This window comes from Aythya fuligula, chromosome 19 (assembly GCF_009819795.1).
Source record: "Aythya fuligula isolate bAytFul2 chromosome 19, bAytFul2.pri, whole genome shotgun sequence".
NCBI lineage: Eukaryota > Metazoa > Chordata > Aves > Anseriformes > Anatidae > Aythya > Aythya fuligula.
In genome coordinates, this window is record NC_045577.1 from 9,391,881 (window position 1) to 9,416,852 (window position 24,972).

Here is a 24,972-nt window from a genome sequence, read left to right on the forward strand (position 1 = left end):
CTTAAAGGACTGCACAAACGTCCAGAGCAAGATGCGGATAGTGTAACCCTGGCGGAGGAGCTTGATAAGTCTGGCTGCCCTGAAGAGCCGTAGGAAGCTGAGGTTGATGAAGTTGTCCTGCGGAAAGTAAAGGTTTTGTGTCCTTCAGAAATTAACGCGATGAGAAACCACAGCCCGCAAAAAAGAAATTAAAATTACCAGCTTCACGATCTAAGCAGCAAATCGGCCACCAGAAAACCTTCCAAAAGAAACATTCGTCAGTGCAGATCACTCCACATGCAGCAAGTATGAGAAAATCCCTCTCCACAAGAGCCCTCCCCTCTACTCCTGGGTCAATGATAGAAAAGGAAATGGCCCTTCCACGCTGTCCATGGAGGTCTTGTTTGCTTTGAGTAAGGCAGATTTTCTCCCCTAAAGACTCAGGGAGAGGTAATGGTGCCATGTTATCATTTTTATAAAGAACAAGGTTGTTTTCAAGTCTTGGTCTGCTTGCTTTCTGCAATGAATTGATCTTAAGCCAAGACGGTTGTAACAGTCTGCATATGTAGCCTCTGCTATAACAAAGGAAGGCATTGTCCAGGGAAGATTAAAACATCCTTGATAAAATAAGGATGTTTTCTAACCTGAAGATTTTAAGTATTTGTATACAGCTTGTGACTGGACAGGCTTGTCAAGGAGAAATGGCACCAGCAAGACTTTGGGAGATGGATCACTGGCAGCAAATCGGTGGGGGAGGTCGACTGTTCAGCAGGTGGATGCCTTAGGAACCTGCTGGGTTTTTTTGTTTGTTTGGTTTTGTTTTTAATTATTACTAAGTATGCTTTCACAGGTGGACCAAATAACTTCTAGAGACAGGTTCTGATTTCCATTTGTTTTGTGTGATTCTCCCCACCCCACAGCCTGTTTTTTTTTTTCTTTCCTTTATGGGAAAGAGGTTGCTTGCCCCAATGAGCTAATCTAGAGAGGGTTCTTTCCAAAACAAAACATGCAAAAGCCAGATCCCTCTTGCCCTCCTGTTTTAAGGAGATGAAAAATATCCCCCCGTTCTGTACCTATTCCAATTCACTTATTTGTGACACTCTGGTCACAGCCACTTGTTTGACTGAGTTAGCTAAAGAGAGAAAACGGCCCGCTTCAAACTGTCAAGCAGTGGAGGGGAAAATACAATCGTAAGGAGCTCGTGTTGGTAAAGATGAGCAGAAACAGTCTTTCTCTTGTATTATCGTTTTACCAGAAGACACACAGTCATATTAACGTGACCCACATTTCTTGCTCATTTGACTACAGAGCTCATGCTGAATTTGGGGGGCTTGTTGGATCTATTCATTCCTTTAAATGCCAGCTCAGTTTTTGGGCCATTAGCATCGCATTCCACCAATCCCATCAAAGAGTTCAAGAAATCAGTCTCAGGCATGCACTTGGTTTCTCTCATGTTAAAAACGCAAGCAGCTCAGAGTTAGGCACAGACCGTATATCAGACTCAATCCTCAAATAAAGAGAAAAGAGAAAAGCATAGGTATGTTCCATGAAAGAGCAGACAACACCGAGCTCATTCAAGTCAGCAACAAAAAGCAGCTCTGGCAGGCAAACCACAAGCAAGGATTCCCCTGGGTTGGTCAAGGTCAGTGTAATAGGTACTAAATATCCAACACCTGTCTCTGAGCAACAATTCTATTTTATTTTTCACATTGGTTATCTTCCCTTCACTGGCTGAACTCACCTTAGCAGGTAAGGGCTGTACAAGAGCCAGGGGACAGAGCCTGAGCACGGCTGGAGAGCCGGAGAGCCACCGGGCGCCTGCTCCAGATCCTCCCGCCTGGGCAGCTGCACCCGGCGAGCAGCAGGGCTGGATCCAGCCCAGGGCAAAGGTTTAACCCAGAGCCCGTTGTAATCACGGGAATGCCCCTGTAGGAGCTGGATTGGCCCTTACATGACCCTGCTCATTGCACCACTACAAATCAGGCAAATTATTGCCTTCAGAGCATCACTCGAGCCAGATCTCCCCATGCACAAGCCTAAGGCTCCTCCAAAGAGCATGCATGCAGGAGCATCTGCAGGATCCAGGTCTCTGTGTGGGAGCCTGCCTTACCTGCCTCTTCCATGTTAATACAGCTTAGCAGCAAAACCTTCCTTTTGTTCAGCTTTTGCTATAATCTCATAACCAGAGTTAGCACGTCTGATTTGGTCTGTGCTAGCTGCAAAGTCGCACTTCGCACAGGCTGGCCCTGTGCAGCTTGGGGCTTTCTATAGGATCGTGGTGTGCGTGCAGGATGAGTGGGGGCTTCAAAACTGTGCTTGGCTGCAAATTTCCACTCCTTGGGATTTGGATGGGCAAATAGATTTCTTTTTGTTTGTTTGTTTTCTCTCCCAGTCCCAACCCATCCTTTTTTTGGCTTATCCACTGCCATTTCCTAAAGGGCAGCAGAAGCCCCAGCTCCGTGGGGAATCCCTCGCAACCCAGGAAAATCCAGCATCACCCGCGTGCACAGAGCCCACAAAGGACCGTTCTCTGCGCCGTTCGTTGGGAGGCAAAATCACACACGCTTGTGACGGGTGAGAGGGCTGGGCGTGTGTAACCCTTGGCACACCGCATAGAAAACCCCTCCTTTGGCCACGCAGCTCTCCAGGCAGGTATCAGCATTGCATGCAGTTAAAGGGGAAACTCCACGTTGCAATATTTCTCGTGTATGGCAGCATTTTGCATTGATTCTCCTTCCTTCTAGCTACCCCTGTAGTATGTGACATGCACATGGTCGTCTTCTGGATCATCAGGGTCTTTGTTTCCAGGGTTTTGTTTGTTTTTCTGTTGCACAGATGCTGAAAAGGCTGCCAGGTGCTCACAAGAGGCACCGTTGCTTTATGGTTTTGTGGTCCACCTGAGGACTGGCAAACTGAGAGGCATTTCTCTCTGCCTTGTCACTATTTCCCTGAAAGGGGAAGTGGCTGGGGTCTGGTGCTGAGGGCACCCTGCTGCCCACAGACCCCATGGGGTTCCATGCAACACGTCCCCAGAGCTCAGTAAAAGCACAGGAGAGGAGGGAAGGGGGAGAAGAGACATCATAAAGAAAGAATTGTCCTTGCCTGCTGTCCAGCCATGGACAGCCTGCTCTTTACACTTTTCTCAGGATGTTTTTCATAGAAAAAAGCAGAAAATCCATGATGGATAGGGCATACAGCCCTAGATCATCTCCTCCTGTATCTACAACAGCAGAGGTTTCCTCCCCAGCACAGGAGCTGTGCCCACTGACTGCAGGGATGCCGAATAAGCTCTGCTCTGCACGCCAGCAGCAAAGCATCAAGACTCAGTGGACTCAGTGTTTTGGACTTTAAAACCTTAAATGGGCCCATAAGCTTTCCATGGTACAGCTGGACGTGCTCTGGAGGATTAACAAAGGAGGTTACCCAACACTGCCACAAAACAAGAACCCCAGCAGGAGCTGGGCTGCTCACCTTACCTCTTATGGGTGCCCATTTGCAAAATTCAAAACAACTCAACATCTCGGAACTTCAGCTTTCTGTCTTCAGCATGCCTGAAGTTACAGAGCTACTATAGAGGCGTGGGCAGAGGGGTCCGACCAAGCCAAGAACAGGAGCACTGAGGGCACTTTGACAGTTCTTCTGGCAAGAATTAGTCTATGCTGCTAAGGAACTACCACTGAGAAAAAGGTATTTAAGCACATGAACTACCTTTGATGGGTAGTTGTGCTCCAGTTTAAACATTTGTGACACTGCCAGTATTGCAGAAGAGCCACTGAATCTTGCATAGGGTCCTGGCTTCCTTTGAAGCCTGGGGAAATCCCTTCCTGATTTTCAGAGGCTGAATATTTTTGCCACGCCTGCCTGCAACTCTACCATTACAGCTCTAACACATCCTTTCATCCAAAGCCAGGAAGACTGGAAAGATGGTTTTATAGGTCTGTGACGCTGAGATCTCACCCCATTCCCCATCACCTTTTAACTTTGGTCCTTCTGTTGCAGTCACTGGTGGCTCCCATCAGCAGAAGCAGCAAGGGAGCTTGGTGCCCTTAAGATCTAACTCATGGGCCTTGGGCACCAAGCGATGGAAGGAGCCTGGACCTGGGCAGATGGCCACAGAGACCACAACCCTAACAATCACCAGACGAACATTGAAACCTTTAACCTGCAACACTTTAACAGCAACAAGGCCAAAATTTGGGCAAATGAAGATAAGCTCATTTTTCCACTACTCACATGAGCAGTTGATGCCAGAGCACTTCTTCATGCTGCCTGAGCCCAGGCTGCCCCAAGACAAATCACCCAAAGACGTCCCCCAGCTCCCACACACCGCTGTGGTTCCAGCCACTGCAGCACTCGCAGAGGACTCGCTGCTCAGACCACATGGAGCAAACCTCTAACTTACACAGCCTCCTTTCCTTCTTCGCTGTTTCCTATCAAAAAGTTTCCTCCTGGAGCCACCGTTAGGTGAGCATGTGCAGGCTGTCATGAAGCCTCACATTGATTTGTTTCTGAACAGCAACTGTGCAACAGAAAGTCCAGACATTAAGTTAGAACAGATCCCAGATCTTTTGTCAGGTGACTGAGTGGTTTTTGATAAGCTCATGGTCTCATTCGTGTTATTATTAGTCATAGCCAGGATAATTAAAATGGAATCTTTTTTGATTACATTTTTCCTTATTCATCCTTTTTTGCTTCATTTTTGATTTCCAAAGATTGATGTTTCCAAAGACACCTTTGGAATTAGGCATTCAAATTCATATTGGAATCTGGTTCCCAGTTCTTCTGAGCCCTATTCATACTGTGACTTCTGCATTTTACTTGAAGAATTTGCTTTTGCATCCAGGGACTCTGGGTCCACTTGTGGTGGCAAAATACTTCCATATCTTGGTATGCCAGAGTTTTCAAAGTTTAATAAAAAGAATCTTTCCTATGATTTCTCTTTTGATTTGAGGGAAGCAAGTCCATAATGGCTTTTTTTTTTTTTTTTTTTTTTTTTTTGCCTTACAAGTACCATTGGCTTGAAATACGAAGACAGTCCTACTAAATGTTCTGCTTCCCTCTCCAGAAACATCAACACATCTCATCGTAAAAGGAAAACAAAACAGTTTCTGAGAATTGAATTTGGTGCCACCACTTACAAAAGGGTTTCCCATCCAGGTCATCCAGAAGCATCCTTCCTTCTTATTCTCATTCAATTTTCCACGAAAATAAAGCAAGTGTCAGTCTCCCCTTTATCAGTGTCGGGTGTAACAAACAGCGGAGAACAGGCTATTGGTAACTGCATTTGCCTCACGTCACCAATTAGCCAAGGGGAAGAAGATGCAGAACAGAAGCCAGTTTTGAGGCACGCTGCAGTGAGGCTTTTTCACCAGTGCAATCGGAAATCTCATCAAAACAAATTAAATTAAAGAAAAACGAGAGAAAATAAAAGCAGAGAATTTAAATAATTGTTTAAATTCAATGAAACCAACCGTGTCCTATATGTGATGTTTTCATGGATGGATATTTGCAAGATTATTTACAAATTTATTTTTTTGAGCAGCAGGTGCACAACATACAGACGGAGACATGGTTTTCGCATTGTATGTTGATTGGATGGCGTGATTCAGCAGGTAGATAAGGAAAATAAAGAACAAAACAGGAAACAAAAGAGAAAATGAGTAATCAGGACAAGCAAAAAAGGAAACTCTGAAAATTTCACTGGAAAAGAACTGTTGGGCTTTTGGGGGTGTTATTTTTATGATAATTATATAAATTAAAGAATGCTTCAAACCAAAACAGGTTCTGAGATCCTAAAGGTAACACAGACAGTGCAGTTGTTATTTGCATTTCTTTTTGTAATGCAAATTGGGAGACAATTCACAAACACTTTTCAGGATGTTTTTTTTTTTTTTGTATTTCCAGGCACAGAAATAGATGTCAGTTTGCCATACACCCATTCGGCCTCCTGAGGCTGGCCGGAGGAGCAAGGACAGCTTCTCCTTCGTGCCACCTGTTTTACTATTTTACTCCAATTACCAAGAGGGTAAAAAAACTGACATGCATGTTTTTGCCTAAGGAAATAAAAAAATATGTATATTCCACTGCATTCACAAAATAAATTACATATGACATGACTACCAAATTAAAATAAAGCAATTAATCAATACATTTCTTTTCCTTTTATCTTTACTTTTCAGTGGTTCAAAGTACCGATGCAGCAAGGCTGGTGGAAGCCGAGACTCTCAAGATGAGACCGCCCAGGTGAGCAGACTCAGTTACCTTGGAGGACACTCACAGTTGGAAAACCGTAAGTTAGTCATGCAGAAAACCAGCGCTCCTGCAACTATTTGCTAGCCTGACCTCAAAATCAAGCAAAATATGTCCCTGCCCATAGCAGGGGGTTGGATTACTTGATCTTTAAAGGCCTCTTCCAACCCAAACCAATCTCTGATGGATCCCCAGAAAGCGTCCTGCCACCACAGGAGGGTTTCACAGTTTGTTTTGGGGATGGGTGCCCACAAATGGTAGCATCAACATTGCACCATCACCTGGGCTTCTCTCTGCCTGAGAAACCTTCCTGTATAAATGGGCAACGAGGGGGTGAACACACGGGGCAGGGCCAACTGCCCCCCAGGTTCCTGCACGGCTGCCCAGCAGCTGCGAGCAGCTTGGAGCAGAGGAAGGCAAAGAGAGAAGAGGGCATCCTGCGGTGGGGACACGGCTCTGGGTCACCGGGGGCAAAGACCTGATCTCTTTGGTTACGCTCAGCACAGTCACACGGTGCAGAGAGCTGCTGCTCCCCAGCTCGTGCACCGAGCCCAAAGCAAGGCTAAGCATGGCTACGGCATTTTGTGCAGAGCAGATGTCCACCCTCGGTTACCTTTCTCCCCTACCTGGAATGTGAAGGGCAAAAAGCAGTTGGGCAGAGTCAGTAAATACATGGGTAAAGATGGGGCTCGATACCTGCAAACAAACAAATGCCTGCCCACCGGTCCTTGCCTCAGCCCTGGTGCTCTGCATGGCCTGGGCTGCCTGCAGACAGCTTCAGCACTTTTATTTGTAATTGGTTCTAAATTGCAGAAGTGTTAAAATGACTTAGGCACAACCCTGATTTAAAATAGCAGCCTATACCACAAAGGTGGTTGAAAATATAAACCTATTGTTCCACTTCCCAAACAGTGAAACAGTGCTGGTGGTTCCCAGGCAGCTCCAGGACCCCTTGGGCTCCCCCAGTGTGCCATGGGTCAGGGTAGCGCACCCTGCCACCTCCTGTGGACCCAACAAAACAGGACCAGAGCAGCATGGCACCCTTCTGATCATCTTCCACACGAGGTGCCATAAAGTGTCCTCAGACCTCAGAGGGGACAGGGGGTTGCACTGGCAGTGCAGAGCCTGCTACAAGACGACCCACACCACGAGGCTCTAGATGAAGCAAATGCCCTGTGACAGTCTGCAAGCTGCAATTATTTTCTGCCGTTAACAGTTGTGGTATGAACGCAGTCGCTGGGGCACTGCTGCAAATTCTCCCTTGAGTAGTGAAGCAGTGAGTCAATGCATCACCTTTAAGCCAAGTAAGCTACTTCCTAACGCCTCTTTGGCACGATGCGCACGATGTGCTTGAACTCTCAGCCCATCGCCCCGTCTGGAGGCTCAGAGATGGATGCAGGCAGCTTAAAAATAATACACCAGTGGCTGCAAAAGCCATCCGGTGTGTGTGAGTGTGCTGCTGCAAGCAGGCACAGGCTGGAGGGAGATCAGAGAAATGCCATATGAAAGAAATTTTGAAAAACAGCTCTAGCAAGTAGGCGGGGGAGACCTCTAGGTACTCTGCAGGGGAAAGTGCATGGGCAGGAGACACTGGCTATGCAGAAATGCTGCAGAAAGGGAAGATTTAGTGAACATGCAGCTCAAATTGGTCTGTGGACAGAGATAGAACCAAGAGGTAAGGAGCTGGAGTGGCAATGGGCAACACATGGGTTTGATATGAAAGAGATGTCTGTGAGCAACTTCGTGCTGGATGCACTGCCAGAGCAGGCTGAACTCCAGCAGGCAGTCTTCCCCAACGTTTTGCTTGATGGGTCTAGTTAGTCAAACCAAAAGACTCTCAATTATTACCTGGAAAGATAAGAGAAAAGTGTATAGATACTTGGGAGCTTAGCTGTAATGGATTTTGCTGCCTGTTTTAGAGAGAATTCGTGCCGCTCTCCAAAGGCATCCCTGCACTGCTGCACTATCTGATGCTGGAAGCCAGAGGAAGCACTGCAGAGCAGAGGTTGATGCAGCAAGGTGGGTCTTAGGTGGGTCTCTGAGAGCACATTTAGCATCAGCTAAAAGACCAGGGGAAGGTGAGGAGCCTCTAACTATGCACTAACTCTTACTCTTTCTCTTCCTGAAGGAGCATTTATCAGACCTGGAGACCACAGGCTCCCGTAACAATGGCGAGTTCACTGTGCTGGTAACACTGGCAGAAGGATGGTGTGAAAAGAAGCCTCAGTCCATGTTTGTGGCTGACTTGCAAACATTTCCATAGATTTTCACACCAAGGCAAAGGTTTGAGTGCCTAAACCTGGCAAGAAAGCACGTCCCAAGGCAGAGGGAATGGAGGCAAGCATTCAGTGCCTGCCACAGCAGAACAAATCTCCTGATGCACATGGAGGTTGTAGCCAGACGTTGTGCTTGAGCTGAGTGACTCTACCCTGGCTGTAGGCTGTCCACTAAGAGCAAAAGGCAATGCAAACTCTACAAGATTCATCAACTGTTAAACACCATTTGCACAGGGAGTAAAAGTTGGCTTTTTCTGTATTTTTTTTTTTTGTATCAAGGAGGTTAGATAATGTATGTTGTTAGCAGTTGTAATAATGTTCTTTAGCATCAGCTGAATGTCCTGTAAAGAAGTCTGGGGAACATAGTGCTTAGCACACATAAAAGAGGTCTATAAGCAAATCCTGGGGACTGAGAAGAAAAAATTATGGTAAAGTTCAAATCCATTACATACAGATACAGCATCATCAGCTAAAACATGCATTGGGAAAGGAAAGGAGCACATTTTTAAATTGGATAATTTCAGGCTGTCAAGGCTTGAGTCATTTGCTGCCCTTATGGAAAAATCCTCTAGAATTTAATGGTACATTTGTGCACTTAATGTAATCTCCAGGAGTCATTAGCAGGGAGAGAGCAGACATGGGAAGGGTGGCCAATGAATCCTGTGGTATAGTTTTGTTTTTATTTAATTAATAATTGCCCTGTAAAACTTTTGTGCACAGAACAGAAACTGTGTTCCCACAGTGCAGACTGCACAAGCTGGTGAATTTCTGGTTGCTCTTATGTTCCCATTCTCTCTTCTCTTATCACCTTTGCCCTGTCCCACAGTCAAGATGGGCTGGGAGAGACAGACAAGATGCTGGTGTGCGTGTGTGCCCTGCGAAGCACCACACGCTACAAGCCAGCAGTCTTCATTAGATTCCTTTTGATATTGTCTCTCTATTACATTCAACAGGATTTTTCCATTAATAAGCAAAAAATGGCTCGGGGTCGGAGCCTTTTCCTGAAGGAGAAATAGAGCCTGCTTCCTGGCAGAGTCACCAGCACTGTTGTTCTCATCAGAGCTTTTGGCACGAGAGGCTTTGGGGCAGCCAGCAGTGCTCATCTCTGTGGAAAGAGCTGAGCTGATGGAAGCAGGCTGCCAGGTCACCCAGGGACCCTGTCACACTGTGGGTCCCCGAGGCAGCAAGAGGGCTGGTGGGGAAAAGGTGCAATGTCTCGACAGGGTACAGCTTTGTTGGTAAATGAAGCAAATTGAGCAAACTGTACTTACCGCAATCTCTGTTACTAAAATATCAGTAATACTTCCCAACACTGTTACAAAATCAAAGACATTCCAGGCATCTCGGAAATAATTCTGCCAAATGAGAACACAAAGGGGATAGAGGGATCCAGGGGTTATTATCTCTTTGCAAGACTTTTTGTTTGTTTGTTTGTTTTGCTTGTTTTTAAATGTATATCATGAAATAGAAGCATTTCATGTAGAAACAGTTGAAAATAAATGAGGAAGGCACATACCAGCACACCAAAGGCAATGATCTTCAGCACACATTCCATTGAAAACATGGACGTAAACACAATATTCAGGCATTTCAACATTTCTTCATACGCTTCTGGAGCATCATAGAACTAAACCAGGATGGAAGAAAGGATATTACTGAAAGATCCTTTATGATGGCAGAGTAAAACCTTCCTGGCTGTATCACAAGGTTCCTGCCTATTCTAGTGCCAGGTTCAGTACTTGCTTTAAGCAAGACTTTGGTCGTAGGGTAGGAACACGGGTATGCATGCCAGGCCAGAATCACAGCATTGACTACAGCTGGGGCTACCCATGGAACTAGGGTCCAGCTGCTCTGTACATCTCCCTGCAAGCACGTCATGGACCAGAAGGGAGGAGGGGTGTTTTCCAAAACCAGAGAACAAGTGCAGAACTGTGTTTAATTCCAGCAGACCCTAAGAAGGTGGTGACCACTTGATTGTGAAATACTCTAAGCTAGACAACGGTTAGGAGGGGAGATAATCTGCAATAACCAGACACCCACATCTTGTACTTCTAGGGACTGTGGATCTTGTCCCCAAAGCCTGACACAAACTTGAGCAATCTCCCTGGCACAGCCAGATTTAGAGCACACCTGCTCTGTGTAGGAAGCACGGGCTGAGTCCAGTTCCCACTCACAGTGTCTGATCACAACCAAACCACCTCCCTATGGGGAGGGAAGAAATCCCCCATGGCCTCTAAAACCAACATGAGGGAGATCAGAAGTGGCGATATTCCTGCCAAACCCCCCAGATGAGAGCACAAAACCTCCACAGCAAACACCGTATTTTCTAGCCCAAAATTGCAAAGATTCAGTAACAGCCCACTAACCTTCATCATGAGAACAATAGTATTGAGAGCAATCATGACCATGATAAAGTACTCAAAGGGAGGGGACACCACAAATTTCCACATCTTGTACTGAAAAGACTGCTTGTTCTGAGGCATGTAGCGGGTCAGTGGCTTGGCACTTATGGCGAAGTCTATGCAGGCCCTCTACAAAACAGAAATGGGATGAGAAGAATACAAAAAAGGGCTGACAGTCTCCATCAGTCAGGTTATTGCTGGGAGTGGAGCACCTAGTGGAGGATGACATTTCTAAGCCTTTCCGACACATGATGCAAGTACTGAATACTACTGTGAAATGCAGCACACCAGCCTCAAACTGTGATCACTCCTGGACACTCATGGAAATCCCAAACCTCACAGCATTCCTGTAGCCTCCCGCAACCCTGTTCACCACCCGGTGGATCCCAATCCCTTCTTGCTTGAGGAAATAAGTTCTAAATTCATGGGCTTGCTTCAGAAAACAATCTGCCTGACACAGAATTCCAGAAACTGGAGGACTGGTGAAGATGTTTTGTGAGGCACTGGAACAGGCTGCCCAGGGAAGTGGTGGAGTCACCATCCCTGGAAGTCTTCAAAAGACGTTTAGATGTAGAGCTTAGGGATATGGTTTAGTGGAGGGCTGTTAGCGTTAGGTTGGAGGTTGGACTCGATGACCTTGAGGTCTCTTCCAACCTAGGAAATTCTGTGATTCTATGTTGTGTTTAAAACAAAAGTATAGTGAAGCTCAGGTGTGTCCTCACACACAGAAAAACCTCTCCACCTAATAATTTCTATGAAATGTGAACTGAACTCAATCAGTAAATTACCCAAAAAGAATTACAGGCTGTACTCTCAAAGATACCCTTGGAAAATTCTGTTCACATTTTTTTTTAAGTAGAAAAGTGCTTTAAAATTTATTTCTACCCACAGGAAGCTTTGATTCTGGAACATTTTCTCATCTTGGATTGAGATAAAAATTCAAAATCTCAAATTTTGTCATAGTGCAAATCTCAAGAAGAAAACTTTCTGCCCAGCTGAAAAAAATGTTGGTAAATCATCTCAAAATATTCTACTTTATTTTGGACTTTTTGTTTAAACAGACAAATAATTGAAACACTGAGTAACTGATTAAAAGTCAACTCTTTTAATCAAAAATCAAGCTTTAGTTTCAAAATGAACAAAGAGATTTTTTTCTGCACAACAGGTAGTTGAAGCCAAAGGACCCCAGACAAAGGATTTTGCAAATGCTAAAATTTTGCCTGGGTTCTTGAGGAAACTGGATATGTCTGTGGAGGAACAGTAGACAGATGCTGTTAACTACAGAGATACCACGTCCAATTCAGGAGGTTCCTAAGCTGAAAATGGTTGCATTTGCTACAGTGTTAAATGAAAGCATTGTGCTTACTTGCCCTGTTCTTATGCTCTTCTTAAGGAATCTCCTTTTGGCTGCTGGCAGGAGGATGCTGTCTCAGCCAGGCAAAAAAAAAAAAGCCTGGTGAGAGCAGCTTTCCACTGGGGAGCAGCAGCAACTGCATTTCACTTTGATTTCTGACAAGCAGCCCCTCTCACACCAAGCACTTCTGCCTCCTTTTGCACATGCATGCTTGAGCTAACACGCAACGCTATCTCCACTTGGAAGTGGAGCTGTGATCCAGAGGGATATGGGTACTGCTTAGCTCAAGGGCAGCAGTTGGGACTCTCCCTGGTTTTGTTTTAATGCAAAATACGAAAATTTCCAAGATGCTTGGTGCCTATTCTCTAGGCCCTACATTCAGCACATCATACCACACTTTCTGAAGCCCTTCCTGCTGCAGGAGAGGTGAGGAGTGAACTCCCCTCAGTATTGAGGAGCTCTGGACCCCCAGGTGCTTACACCCACAGTGGCTCAATTCATAAGACGTGGGTACCTCGTTTTTCTCTAGGCTGCATTCTGACATCACTTTATCTCCTTGCTCTTGGAAGGTGATGATGATTAACGCCACAAAGATGTTCACAAAGAAAAAAGGGAAGACAACAAAATACACCACGTAAAAGATAGACATTTCCATTCGGTAGCCAGGGCTGGGACCCTGTTCCTCGTAGGTAGCATCCACTGAATGCTTCAATACACTGCAAGCAAGCGCAGAGAGAGAAGAAATGTCAGTGGAATCAGTGAGAAGCACCAATGACACCCCTACAGTCGCTCACTGGCCTTCACTCGCACAGAGGGTTTTCCCACATATGCTCAGGTCAAATTCATTCCCATCTTAGTGGCTGGGAAGAAGTTTTCCTTGAGGATATTTTAGGGAAACCTTCTCTGTTTTCACCATTCTGATGAATGATTGCCATCTGTTACGTACAGATCCACATATCCAAGTGAGGGGGAGAGGATACCGTTAGATCTGGCTTCTCTTCTGCTCTGGTCAATATGAATAAAATATGGGTGGGAAAAGAAAGGTACTGATGATCTCTGAGTATCTAGGGGAACAGTGAGGGTTTGGAAAGGACATGCTGATGCTCTAAGTTTTATTCTCTATTTTATTAAATAACTGAATGTGGAGGACAAGGAAGTCCTGCCATGTAGACACCCCAGCCATGAACTGCAGTCCCAGCAGAAACGTCTGCCAAAATAAAGTCATATGCTGAACAGTCTGGAGGCTCAAATACCCAGTATACTTTCAGCATAGGTCACAATACTTTTTCCCTTAGTTTTCTTATATTTCCATTACAAATTTTACACTCAAGAAAGGTGTGCAAAGCTAGGACACAGGAGCAAGCAGGCTAGTCAGCACTGAAAGCCTCCTCAGCATCAGTGTGCAAGCTCAGAGGAGCACCGAGAAAAAGGCAGGATGCTGCCCGCTGACTCACCCATGAATGACAAAAGGGGAAGTTAAAGCTTGGCTGATAAAACTGTTCCTATTCCACAGGTCACCCGCCCTTGACATGTCCCTCATCATGGAAAGCTGCTGCTACCCCTGCAGCACCTGACCCCGCCAGCCCCACGTACTCACGTTGGCCACCCTTCTCCCGTGGAGACAGTGAAAAGCGTCAGCAGAGCCCACAGCACGTTGTCGTAGTGGAACTCGTACTTCTTCCATTCCCTGGGCTGTGCCTCCACCTCATTTTTTTCATAGTCAAGGTACTGACCCCTAGGAACAACAGAGGTTCAGACCAAAAGGGACAGTTAAACCAAAACAGCCACATGCTATGGCTCAACGAGACCCTGCTGTATTGGGGTACAAAACAGCAGGGTCTGACCACGCACAGCCCCTAGGTTTGTAGATTCATCAAATGGTTTGGGTTGGAAGGGACCTTAAATATCATCTGGTTCCAAGCACATCCCACCAGGCCAGGCTGCCCAAAGATAGGGAACACAAACAAAGTCTAGGGGAGCCTCAGGAACTGGGTCTGACGTTTAGAAATTAAATAATTGTCATCAAGACATTCATTTGCTGGACAAAGCTGACAGCTAACGGCATGCTGGCCCCAAGCTGTCTGACCTTACAGAAAACTCTACGGTTTGATGGGGAGTGGCCTCCGGTTCCTACTTGAAGGCTGTGTATAACTTCAGAACTGGTCCTGCTTTGAGAGACAGGAGCTTGGACCTGGTATCTGGAGAGTTCTTAACCACACTAAATTTCACACTTTTCTGCCATGCATTGGCTCTATTGCAAGGCAGAGCTGCAGTGAGAGCAGTCATGCTGCTGCCCCACGCTGCAGGGACACCAAGGGGAGATGGATGGACGGACGGACAGGCAGCCCCAGGCAGTGCTGAGGATGCAGTTTGGGTGCCAAGGAAAAAGGCAAGTGAGGAAGACACCCACTGCGGGGAGCAGCACACCTCCACAGTCTGCTGCCAAGGACAAAGCATGATAGGGCTCTTAAGATATTCAAATGCAGTCCTTTTTTCTAGCTAATTAGGAGTTCCTTAACTTCCTACTGACTCACTTTTGATTATTTATTCATTCTGTTTTCTTAATTTGCACAAGCTGTGAGAAAACAGGCAGCAGGTAGAAAGAGGAGTCATGCCACCCCTCTCAAGGTGTGCTTTACCTTCAATTCACACCCAGCCCTTGTTGGGAGAAGGAGCTTTCTCCCCTGTATCGTTCATGCTTTCGAGTAACCATTCACTAGATCACCACCACCAGGAATGGTGAAGGTATTAAAACAACAAAAGAGAAAATTAACCTCTAGGATTACTGTGCTGAAGCAAAAGGAGCCTTGCCACGTTCAGCAGATAACTCAACTGCTGCAGCTCTGGGACAGCCAGGAGCTACTGGTGCCAGAGGAACCTCAGGCTCCCTCCACAGCCCCTGCCCAGCCATACCTGCAGTCCTTCTCCAGCTCCTTTGACTCATCAGTGCAGTAGAAGAATCTGCCTTTGAAAAGCTGCACAGCAATGACGGCAAAAATGAACATGAAGAGCATGTAGACTATGAGGATGTTGAGGACATTCTTCAGGGAATTCACCACGCAGTCAAAGACGGCCTGGGGATGGGAACAAGGTTAGGGAGCTGCGAGGAAGGCAGAGGGCATTACCCGGTACCTAGCATCTATCTGCACGTGGGAGTAGTTACCCAACACATAACCCACGCGTGGTTTCATTGACTTGCACAGCACATGTTTGGTGCATGCTCACTGTGGGAAATAATTCTGGCTTCTTACAGCTCCTGCTTTCTTGGTGGGTTTGGTGTGCCACCGAATTCTCTGGTGCTGCCCGTAAAATTCATCAAGACTGAGAAATATTAGTTCTAAGCAAATATTCCCATGGCCAATTATGAAATGAAAAATTTACTTGTGTTTAATTTATTCACAGTGAATAGGGAAAAACCTCATCAAATATGTTCCTCATTGACTGTTATTTGAACTGTTTGAATAATAAGAAAAATATACCAGATGCAAAACAATCAAATGCTTTGAACAATATTTCTTTCTAATGAAGTGTCTACCAAAATCAAGTGTGAATAATCTAGTCAGCATATGTCACTTCTGAACTCCTCACGAATAACTTCTCAAATACATTTATTATTTAGTTATTAGTCACTGATTCACTGTTACAAGTAATTTGCAGTTTAATTTTAGTCCGCGAAGTCTGTCATAATAGAAATGGAGCTGTGTTACTGCCTGAGCACGGGGTTTGTACAATAGTGTTTCTGTTTCTCTGAATGGCAGTGAATAATTCCCAGAATTACACTCCTGATGCAACCCAGAAACCCAAAATTAAAACACTGGAAGCATCTCTAATCACCCTATTAATCTTGCTGATTGTTGCATACAAGATCATATCCAGGAAAAAAAAATGAAAAAGTATTTTGAACACAAACCATGTGAATATGACTTCTGCTTCATAGAGATTTCTGAATTCTTCTTTAGAAATGGTAAAATTACTCTGTAAAATGACTTGAAAATAAGGAAGGCATTCAATAAAAAGCAAACGTCGTGTTCTGCAATAAGGCAGAGCTGCTGTCGACTGTTGCACAACCCAAGAACTGTGCATTTCAGATTTCTAAACAAATAAAGACCATTTTCTACATTGTTCAACATTACTTTTCCTTATCTTGTGAGGTAAATTTAGTACACATAAAAATGCATGAAATGAAAATTAGTTAGGCATGAATTGCGGGTAAGGACAAAGGCAAATCTGTATAATAAGTAACCTTGATTTTTACGTAGCATTATGTGAAAAGAGGAATTGTCAGACTTCGCTTCACCACTGCACCAGCACCCTTTGCTTCTCCCCTATCTCCCACAGAAAAGAGCCTGAAAGCGCTGCTGACACACGAAGACGTTCTATAACAGATACTCCAGAGCTCCAAAACTCAGAAATGATTACATTTTGTAACTCCTTCCACCCTCTGCTTCCAGGGCTGGCTCTATCTCAAAGCGTTCCTGAAATGGTGCTGAATAAGTAACCACAGGCCATTACATTTATTTTACTTTGTAACTTAGCATTCTAGAGATGAAAGGGTCCTGCTATAAGCCCCCACGCTATATATTCTTTAATAGAAAAGATGAACAGATTAAAACTCCTCATACAGCAATGACATTTCTCCGTAGAAAGGCTGTGGAAAATCTTGCAATATTCATATTAAGCTCTGTAGTGAAAGTCAAAGACTCCAAAGCCTATTTTCTCATGTATCATTTGTAGGAGCATCACATGTACAAACTGTAATTTAATTTATTTGCATTTTTTTTTCTTTCTTTTTTGGGAACTTTGATTTCTTAATGTGGATTTGCAATAATTCATAAAATTGCATACAATGTTTGCAAAAGAAACAAGTGTTTGACATTTGCTAAACATCTGCACGGCTATTTTTACAAATCTGGCAAAGAGATTAATTGCAACAAAATAAAAGCAACAGAAATAACTTGGATGAAGTTTACCCCATCAGCTTCCATTTGGATCAGTTGCCAACCACCAGAGAAAGAAATATTTGAGGTTATTCTCTAACCTTTAGTTTTGGCAGCCGTTTAATGGTCTTCAGTGGTCTTAGGACCCGCAGAACTCGCAGCGACTTGATCGTGTTGATGTCCTTGCCTTTGGTTCCTCTGCAAGGTATAGAGGGTACAAGAAAACAGAAAGAATAGTTTGGACCTTAGGCTATGAAGAAAAACACCTGGAGAGAACCAGTTTTCTCACAGGTGTGGGTGCCAGCCTCACCACAGATGCCGAGTACTAGCCAGGACCAGAGATGAGCGCCCACCTGGGACGCGTTCACCACCGCGCAGAAGGGACACTTGGGCAGGACATGGACCTTGCCCTGTTGAGCCCCTCGGGCTCTCCAGCCACAGCTCATTTCCCTGAGTGTCCCCAGGGAACCAGAGGCCTCTTTACCCACCCAGGCAAGAGCCACGGCCGGGGCAGCCACGCACATGGGCTGAAGGCACTGGGAGAGGAGGGTCAGTGCGTCCACCCCAGCCACGAGCAGGAGAAGGGAGAAGGTCACACGTGGCACCCATCCTGCCCCAGGCACCTTGATGAGACAGGAGGATGTTTCCCTGTGCTTCTTGCACTTCTCCGGCAGGGAAGTGGTGTCTGGACAGGCAGGCAGTGACCGGAGGGAACCGGAGCCCTTGGGAGAGGGGCAGCACTCTGTGTGCCCATACCCTCGTCCTCAGGTCTCTTTTGGAAGACATGCTACCAAACCCATGCTGGACCATGTAATATGTTGGCATATTACATGCCTGGAGCAGTGCTAGGACAACTTCCCACTTACGCATGCAGATGCTGTAAGTCACATTTTGTTTTTAGTTTTTGTGTGTGCAAGACATGAGACCATTCCTCTCATTTCCATTAAAAGGGTTTAGGGAAGGACAGAGTTCCTTTCCTCGTGCACTTCCAAAATAAATGAAAAATAATTATTCCCCAACACACACCAAGACACAGTCACATCGTCTTCCAATCCAACAGCAAAACAATGGCATTCCCCTTCATTTAGTATGAAGTGAAAAATGGGATGGAAATCTTTAACAGCAATTTATTCATGACCGTAGACTGGGTCTGAGACTCTACTGGAGTAACACAGGTGGGAATGGATAACATGTTGAGCAGATGTTGATATACCTATCCTACACTCTTTGGTTTGCTAAATAAAGCTTCTCTTCTCCAACAGGAAAGCAATAAAAACACAAACAACCCTAGAGACCCACAAGAGGTATGTGTTGGGAGCGGGCTGAAAGCTCCCCCAGCCCCTGTTAGCAGCCAGCGCTCTGTACTGTGCTAAAGGAGAAGCCCCAAGAGGGGAAGAAACAACCCGATTTAATTCCTGACCGACCCTGGAACGTGGCTTTTTGTGATTTATCTGCTTATAAAAGACTAACAACTCAATGTTAAGACTGTTTTAATCAGTACAAATACTGGACTGGAATCTACAACCTACAAACACGCATTCCTGTCTCACGTCCGGACTCTTTTTCCAATTATCAGTAACTGCTGCTGCCCTGAAATGCAATTGGAAGTGAGACACAGGGAGTTTTTGAGGGCCATAGGGTACATCCCAATGACCTATATGTTGAACACAAGCTTCCTTGGCAGAATAGAAATGGTGTAGAGGAGGAGCAGAACAGACCTTTACCTCTCCTCCCCCTGCCTGGTCTTTCAGGGGTGCTTTAGGGCCATTTTCAGCAGCTGCAGATGGAAGGTGCCTGCTCGCATGCCTGCAAGTCCAGTTGGTTGTACTAATACAGAGTTACAGGACTGGATTAACTATGCAGAACTATTACATAGAGCAGAAGTGGAAACAGGTCAGCAGGGAGGAGACAGCACCTGGTTACCCAGCCCATGGCCATCACCTTTGGCTGCTCCCTGTCCCCCCAGAAGGCCAAAAAATTGATCCGGGCACTCTGTGTGGTCCAAGACTTGGGGTTTTACTGGGTGAGGAAGGCAGAGCAGAAGGGGGTGAAGAAGTAGGGTCTGGGGGATGCAGGAGTGAGAGAAAAGCAAAGGTGAGAGGGTTGAGGGACATGTGGTTGGGGTAGCAGGAGAAAACAAAGGCATTAAGTAGAAGGAAAGGGCACCTTGGCTCAGACATATAATAAATTCTTGATCATTTATGGCCATGTTTCTGGTTTGCAGATACCCTCACAGCTCGGATTAGCAGCACAGCCACTTGCAGGTAACACTTGAACTAATAAGCCTTGACAGTCTGCATCTGGTTCCAGGCAGACACACACAGTTTCTGCACTGTGTCTTCCAGTACTCTTGATTCCAGGAGGTCTAAAAACCTCTTTGCTATGCTGCTGTTCATTTGTGTTAAATAACAATTGTACCAGTCAGGCCTGCTGGAGGTGGAGTTTGGGATGGGAACAGTGATGCTTCTTGGCTCTGAAGGAACAGCTGAGGTCTTAGAGGACTTGCTCCAAGCCTGGAGCAGTAACCTCTGTAGATTTAATAGTGCAGGAAGGTTAATCCAACCTTCTGGGGACTAGTGAATAGATGGAGCAGAGTAAATCCTGCTATATGACAGAGGAAGCTGCTTTTCCTTTGCCCAGGGAGGCGTGTAGACTGCACTGAGAGCTGGGAGGTGGGAGGAAGACAGCTCCAGTCCCAGGAAATTCCTTCTGCCTCAATGAAGAACACTAAGAAGAGTTTTCTTTTTTTTTTTTTCCTTCTTCTTTCAGGCACATAAGCAAATAAAGAGCATGAGCTGATTAAATGTTAATGGGATTTATGATCTAAGTCATATAGAGGATCCTGAAAAATCCTCTAAGAGTCTTGCTATAAGATAAAGCTCTTCTGAAGAACTGGGACTTTGAACCAGAGCAATGCAAACTGCACTTTGATGAAGTGCAATTTTTGCAACTATTTCAGCCTGTCAAATAAAAGCTTAAGAATTGGTTTTAGTGTTTGTAAGAAACCCCTCTGTCAGTATTGGTTTTTTTTTTACACCACTCTAGTACAAAGCCAGTATCCTAAAATAAAAGGTCCAGATGGAACTAAGATTCAGTCAAAAGCTGCATACAAGCACACGTTGACCAGAGCAGTCCCAACTGCATATTTCATACCACAAAAATAAATTGATGTGGAAGGAAAAGATTCTGCCCTTAGGTGAACAGCAGAATAACAACTAGTGAATTCAGAAGATCTACAGAAGAGCAAGCAGGAGAAGGACAGACAGCAAACAGAACCCCAGTGACTGGAAGAAAAAAAACAAAAAATAAAGAAGGAAAAACATTACATTGGGTCAATTCAGGTTGCATTAGGCTTCTTCAGTCTTTCCTGGGGCAGTTTACAGCTCAGTTATTTAAAACATTAAAAATATTTAAAAAGCTTTGTGTGGCCTTTTCCCCTTTAATAAATAAACGATCCTTTAAAAAATTAATTGCTCTATAAAGCGGAAGCTTCTTGTTTCTGTTGCTCCTGCGAGCAGCTCTGATTTCACGTACAGGGGCCTCTCAGAGCCACACCATCAAATATTCAGAGCAGGGTGGAGCCACTGCCTCCTGCAGCTGCCTGAGCTCCCCAGGCAGAGCAAATTCCTCCAGCGATGGCAAACAAGGACACCCAGCCCTGCCCCGGCACAAAGCTGCCTTCTCCCAAGGGGCCCAAGGAGCCGGAGCCCTCGGCGGAAGACAGAAAGGAGTACCCGGTATCTTGGATCTCAAAAGCCTTTTTCTTTGCATCTTTTCCATCTCATCTCTTGGTGGGCTGCTGCAGAGGAGCCCACCCCAGCTCCTGCCCTGCAGGGGCTGCTGCGTGGCACCACCACGTCCCATCTGGGCCACCAACCCAACAGCCACCTCCTGTAGGTGGCAAAGCCCTGCTTCTCCTACCTCCTCCTTTTAGAATCATCCCTGCCACCTTCCCAGCAGCTCTCCTGCTTTGTTTCCACACCGGGGGTCGACAGACAGGGCTAGGTTGCGTTGCCCACCCTGCACAAAGCCAAGCCTGAAACCTTCAGCACTAGCACAGTTTAGACCACTGAGCCTCTAAATGAGAATAATTCCACTTCTTTAAAACTAGTTATTAAGATTTTTGTGAGCTATATAGCTACTAAACTCACGCATATACTCATGCATATAGCTACTAAATCATTCCCTCAAATCTTTTTTGGTACAAATATATCTGTTTATCACAGCTGCTGAATTTCTGGTCAAATGCAACACTTGTCACCTGGCTATCTAGTCTGCTTTTGTCCTCTGGGTAAAGGAAATTGGAATGAATGAGAACTGTTGAGGAAAACTACATTTCACTGAATAATGTGACAAAGGAGTCGATGTAATGGGTGTAACATGGTTCATTTCCACAGTGGCAAGTGTGTGTACACATATTTGACAGGCATAACAGTGCAGCAAGATACAGGAATAACATATTACCCCATGAAACTCCTAGAGAGAGATTCCAGCAAGAAGAAGACAAAGAAAGAGCAGAGTCAATGACAAACATAAGGCTGTACAGTGCACCCCATGCACCTGCAGACACGTGCTGGCAGAGAATCCCATCCCATCCCGCACCCACCAGCTCAGTGTTCATAAAAATCAACAAGTGAGGAAGCAACAGACTGGCTATACAGCATATACCCACACATCCCCCCGCAGAGCATCAGCCCTTCTACTGACAAGCAGGCAGGGCAAATGTGCCTTCACCCTACTGACACTTCAGGAGGTAATAACTTTGGTTGCTTGGCAAATGCCGTTTCATTTTTCAAAGAAATAGTGTGAAATTCTATGCATCTCAATGTAGAAAAGCATCTCAACACCTTTCTGGTGTTGAAAATGTAGAACTGCAATCTCTTTGCTCCTATTCATCAGCTATTCCTATGGAACAAATGGAATTTACACCTGGGGCTGGTAAATTTTGATGACAAATTTACTTGCTTGCTTTAAGCTCTTCTATTTCCCTAAAGACTACAATATGTCTGTATTTTTGTGGAATGCTCATCTGCAGAAAAAGAAAGGTATTTCCCTTTGAAATGCATTGCTAAATGGAGGACATTATTTTATCATCATCATCAGTATTAGTAATCTTTCTAGCATCTCACTGGGGATCTTGTTTTCAAAGTTGTTTGAACTACAGTCAAGCACAGAAGAGCTTCTAGAGCTGCAGGCAGAAGGCAGGCTGCTTTGAAAGGCTGAGATTAATGTTATGTACCTTGCAGCAGTCACTGATACCAACTCATACGGCTAAACAAACAGGCTGTTGGGGTATTCCAGGTGGAAGGGTTTCAGGGAGGTCTGTTTTCCCTAGGTTTTCAGGGACACATCGGTTCAGCAGGAAGGTAAACCACACCACCTTTACTGGACAGCCACCAGGTCAAGAACGTGCACGAGTTAAGTCACACTGACTGAGTGGCAATCACATATTCTTGCAAACAGAAACTACTCACAGCCACATTAAGTACATTTTTATAGTAACAGGTGATGAGTGACAGGACGCTAGTATTTGCTATCAAAAAACCACCAACCAATGGAGATTACCCATTTTTTTTCTCCAAAAGCTCATTTTCAGGATTATCAAAATTCAGCAGGGTCAGTGCATCTATCTGGCTTAACAAAACAATGCAGTTGAGCTAAGGACATGACTATCTACCCCACTCTTATCTGTACAGCCTGAGACTTGTTAGTATTCATAACTGGAGTGGTGGGAACAGAGAGCAAGTCATCTCCTACGAATGACTGGATTTCCTGCTTTCAGATTAGACAAGAGATACCATGAGGATTCTCTGAATTGGATGTCAACACTTGCTGCCAGCTGAAGTATGGGCACGCAGCAGCAGTTAGAATCATAATAAGAAATTCAAAATTTTCCGAGCCTCAGAAATAGGTTTGACTCACTTTAATCTGTGAGATAGTAAATAGGCAGACAGGTTTTATTCATTCCCTTCTGTAAATCCCTGCTCAATAATTGCTCAAAGAGCATGTAAAATAGAAACAGCTTGGGGCATGCTATTTTGAAGCACAGTCAGGGGATGTACAAGTAATTTATTTAGAGGCTGATGAGGGGCTGTTAGATATTCACGGCCCAACGTAAGCAATGGGAAACCTGAGCACAAAACAACTCAGAAGGATTAAAAATTATTAATTTTAATCAATAACTTGTCCAAAAGAAAATTTTGTTTAAAGAGAAGATGTTTTAGATGCAAGCCCCGATGTTTGCTCTTGCAGAACAGAGCTGCTCTGAAGGGTTTACCTACTGCCCCTTCCCCAGTCTGTCTTCAAGGTTTGAATTCCTAATGGCAAAAGGGAAATTTTCAGTGAATCACAGACTGGAGCAATAATGCTTTGCACACTAATACTTGCGACTAATGTAATTTGACTTTTATCTCTCTCTTCAGCCTTTACATCTCAAAACAGATTTCCTTTACAACAGAGCACTCAGCCTCTCTGAAAGCTGATTTCTAATGAATAGTGACAAAGCCTCCAAAGAGGGAGGGCAGCCTCCCTTTGAAAAGCTTGCGTTGGGCATGACTGGCTCCCAGATCAAAACAATTCTTCAGCACAGGACTAGGCATAGAAAGCCTGTCTCTATTCAAAAATTTGCCACTGTCACCTCCACTAAAGGACAGCAAATGCTGCACACCTTGATCATCTAATCAGATACAGGAAGGCTCTGGGCACAGCTGATAAAAAATACAAGCACAGAATTGAAGAATTTGTGCATTCTTCAGGTGTACTTTCTCTAATCCATCTTTAACCCATCCTCCTTGGAAAAAGTGGCAAAGAAGAGGTGACGTTCCTCAGCTGTCTCAAAAACCATACCAGCAATTCCATCTCCTGCTCATCTGCTCCTTGGCAGGAGTCAAAGCAGCTGAAATATTTTTTACCCAGCATTTGTTAAGAAGAATAAAAGATCTAAAACAAAAATCTCACAGCCGTCATGTGAAAGGGACCTTGGCACCTCAGAAAATAAATTAAAAAAAAAAAAATCCTGAGAAAAAATCCAGGCCAACATTACCAGAGAGACCCTGGTAACATTTTTTTTTTGTTGGTAGTGACATGAAAGCACGTAGGAAGAGCAGCAGATACGGCCATCTGCCTAAATATTGCCATCAGTCTAAAGTACTCAAGACACGCTTTCACAGTTTCCTGACAAAGGTGAATGCTTTTTCTCATTAGCAAGTAAAACACTGCTAATTTCTTCATCTTCATTAATCATCATGTCAACAAACAGGTGAGTAGATTTTGGGCACGGGCTGCTAAACATTCACTGTAATTACTCAACACTAATTTACCAGAAGATTAAACTGGCCAAGTCCCGAAGCCTGTTTCCAGGTCAAGTCCTAGAATTCCTCAGGAACATTTTTGCGCTATGATTACTCCGTGGCCCAGAACTACAGGGAGGAAATGTCTTTCCTCAGTCCTACTTTGAGCTCACAAATTTGGAGGAACCTGCATTGCTCTTCCTCTGGCCTGCTCTGAGAAAAAAAATGTTCAAAATGAAAGCTAATCTTCATTTTGTAGAAATGAATCATCTATGTATGTTGCTCAAAACCCTTTACAACATTAAAGAACCCCATGGAGCATTATTTAATGTCCTAAATAGAGAGCAGTGATTGAGGGAGCAATTAGCCTTAAAGTGAAACTCTGTGGAAATGCAAATACACTGAATGAGAGAGGAGGAGGAAAAATACCAAAGGTATATGAATCAGAAACATCCATGACTCTAGAAAAAATGTTCTGTAAACAGT

The 24,972-nt window shown here is 44.8% G+C and overlaps 1 protein-coding gene across 10 annotated transcripts in view; it reads right to left on the bottom strand.

Moving 5' to 3' along the window:
- LOC116496971 (voltage-dependent N-type calcium channel subunit alpha-1B-like) overlaps positions 1 to 24,972 on the bottom strand; it is a 280,195-nt gene that overhangs the window by 35,910 nt on the left and 219,313 nt on the right. For all 10 annotated transcript variants that reach the window (XM_032200418.1, XM_032200421.1, XM_032200416.1 and 7 more), the window contains 9 exons: positions 17,299 to 17,395; positions 15,174 to 15,334; positions 13,858 to 13,995; positions 12,775 to 12,976; positions 10,871 to 11,035; positions 10,021 to 10,131; positions 9,776 to 9,859; positions 5,451 to 5,456; positions 1 to 117 (listed from right to left, as the gene is read on the bottom strand). In XM_032200418.1, the coding sequence (XP_032056309.1) occupies positions 1 to 117; positions 5,451 to 5,456; positions 9,776 to 9,859; positions 10,021 to 10,131; positions 10,871 to 11,035; positions 12,775 to 12,976; positions 13,858 to 13,995; positions 15,174 to 15,334; positions 17,299 to 17,395 (1,081 nt within the window). The remainder of the gene's footprint in view (positions 118 to 5,450; positions 5,457 to 9,775; positions 9,860 to 10,020; positions 10,132 to 10,870; positions 11,036 to 12,774; positions 12,977 to 13,857; positions 13,996 to 15,173; positions 15,335 to 17,298; positions 17,396 to 24,972) is intronic.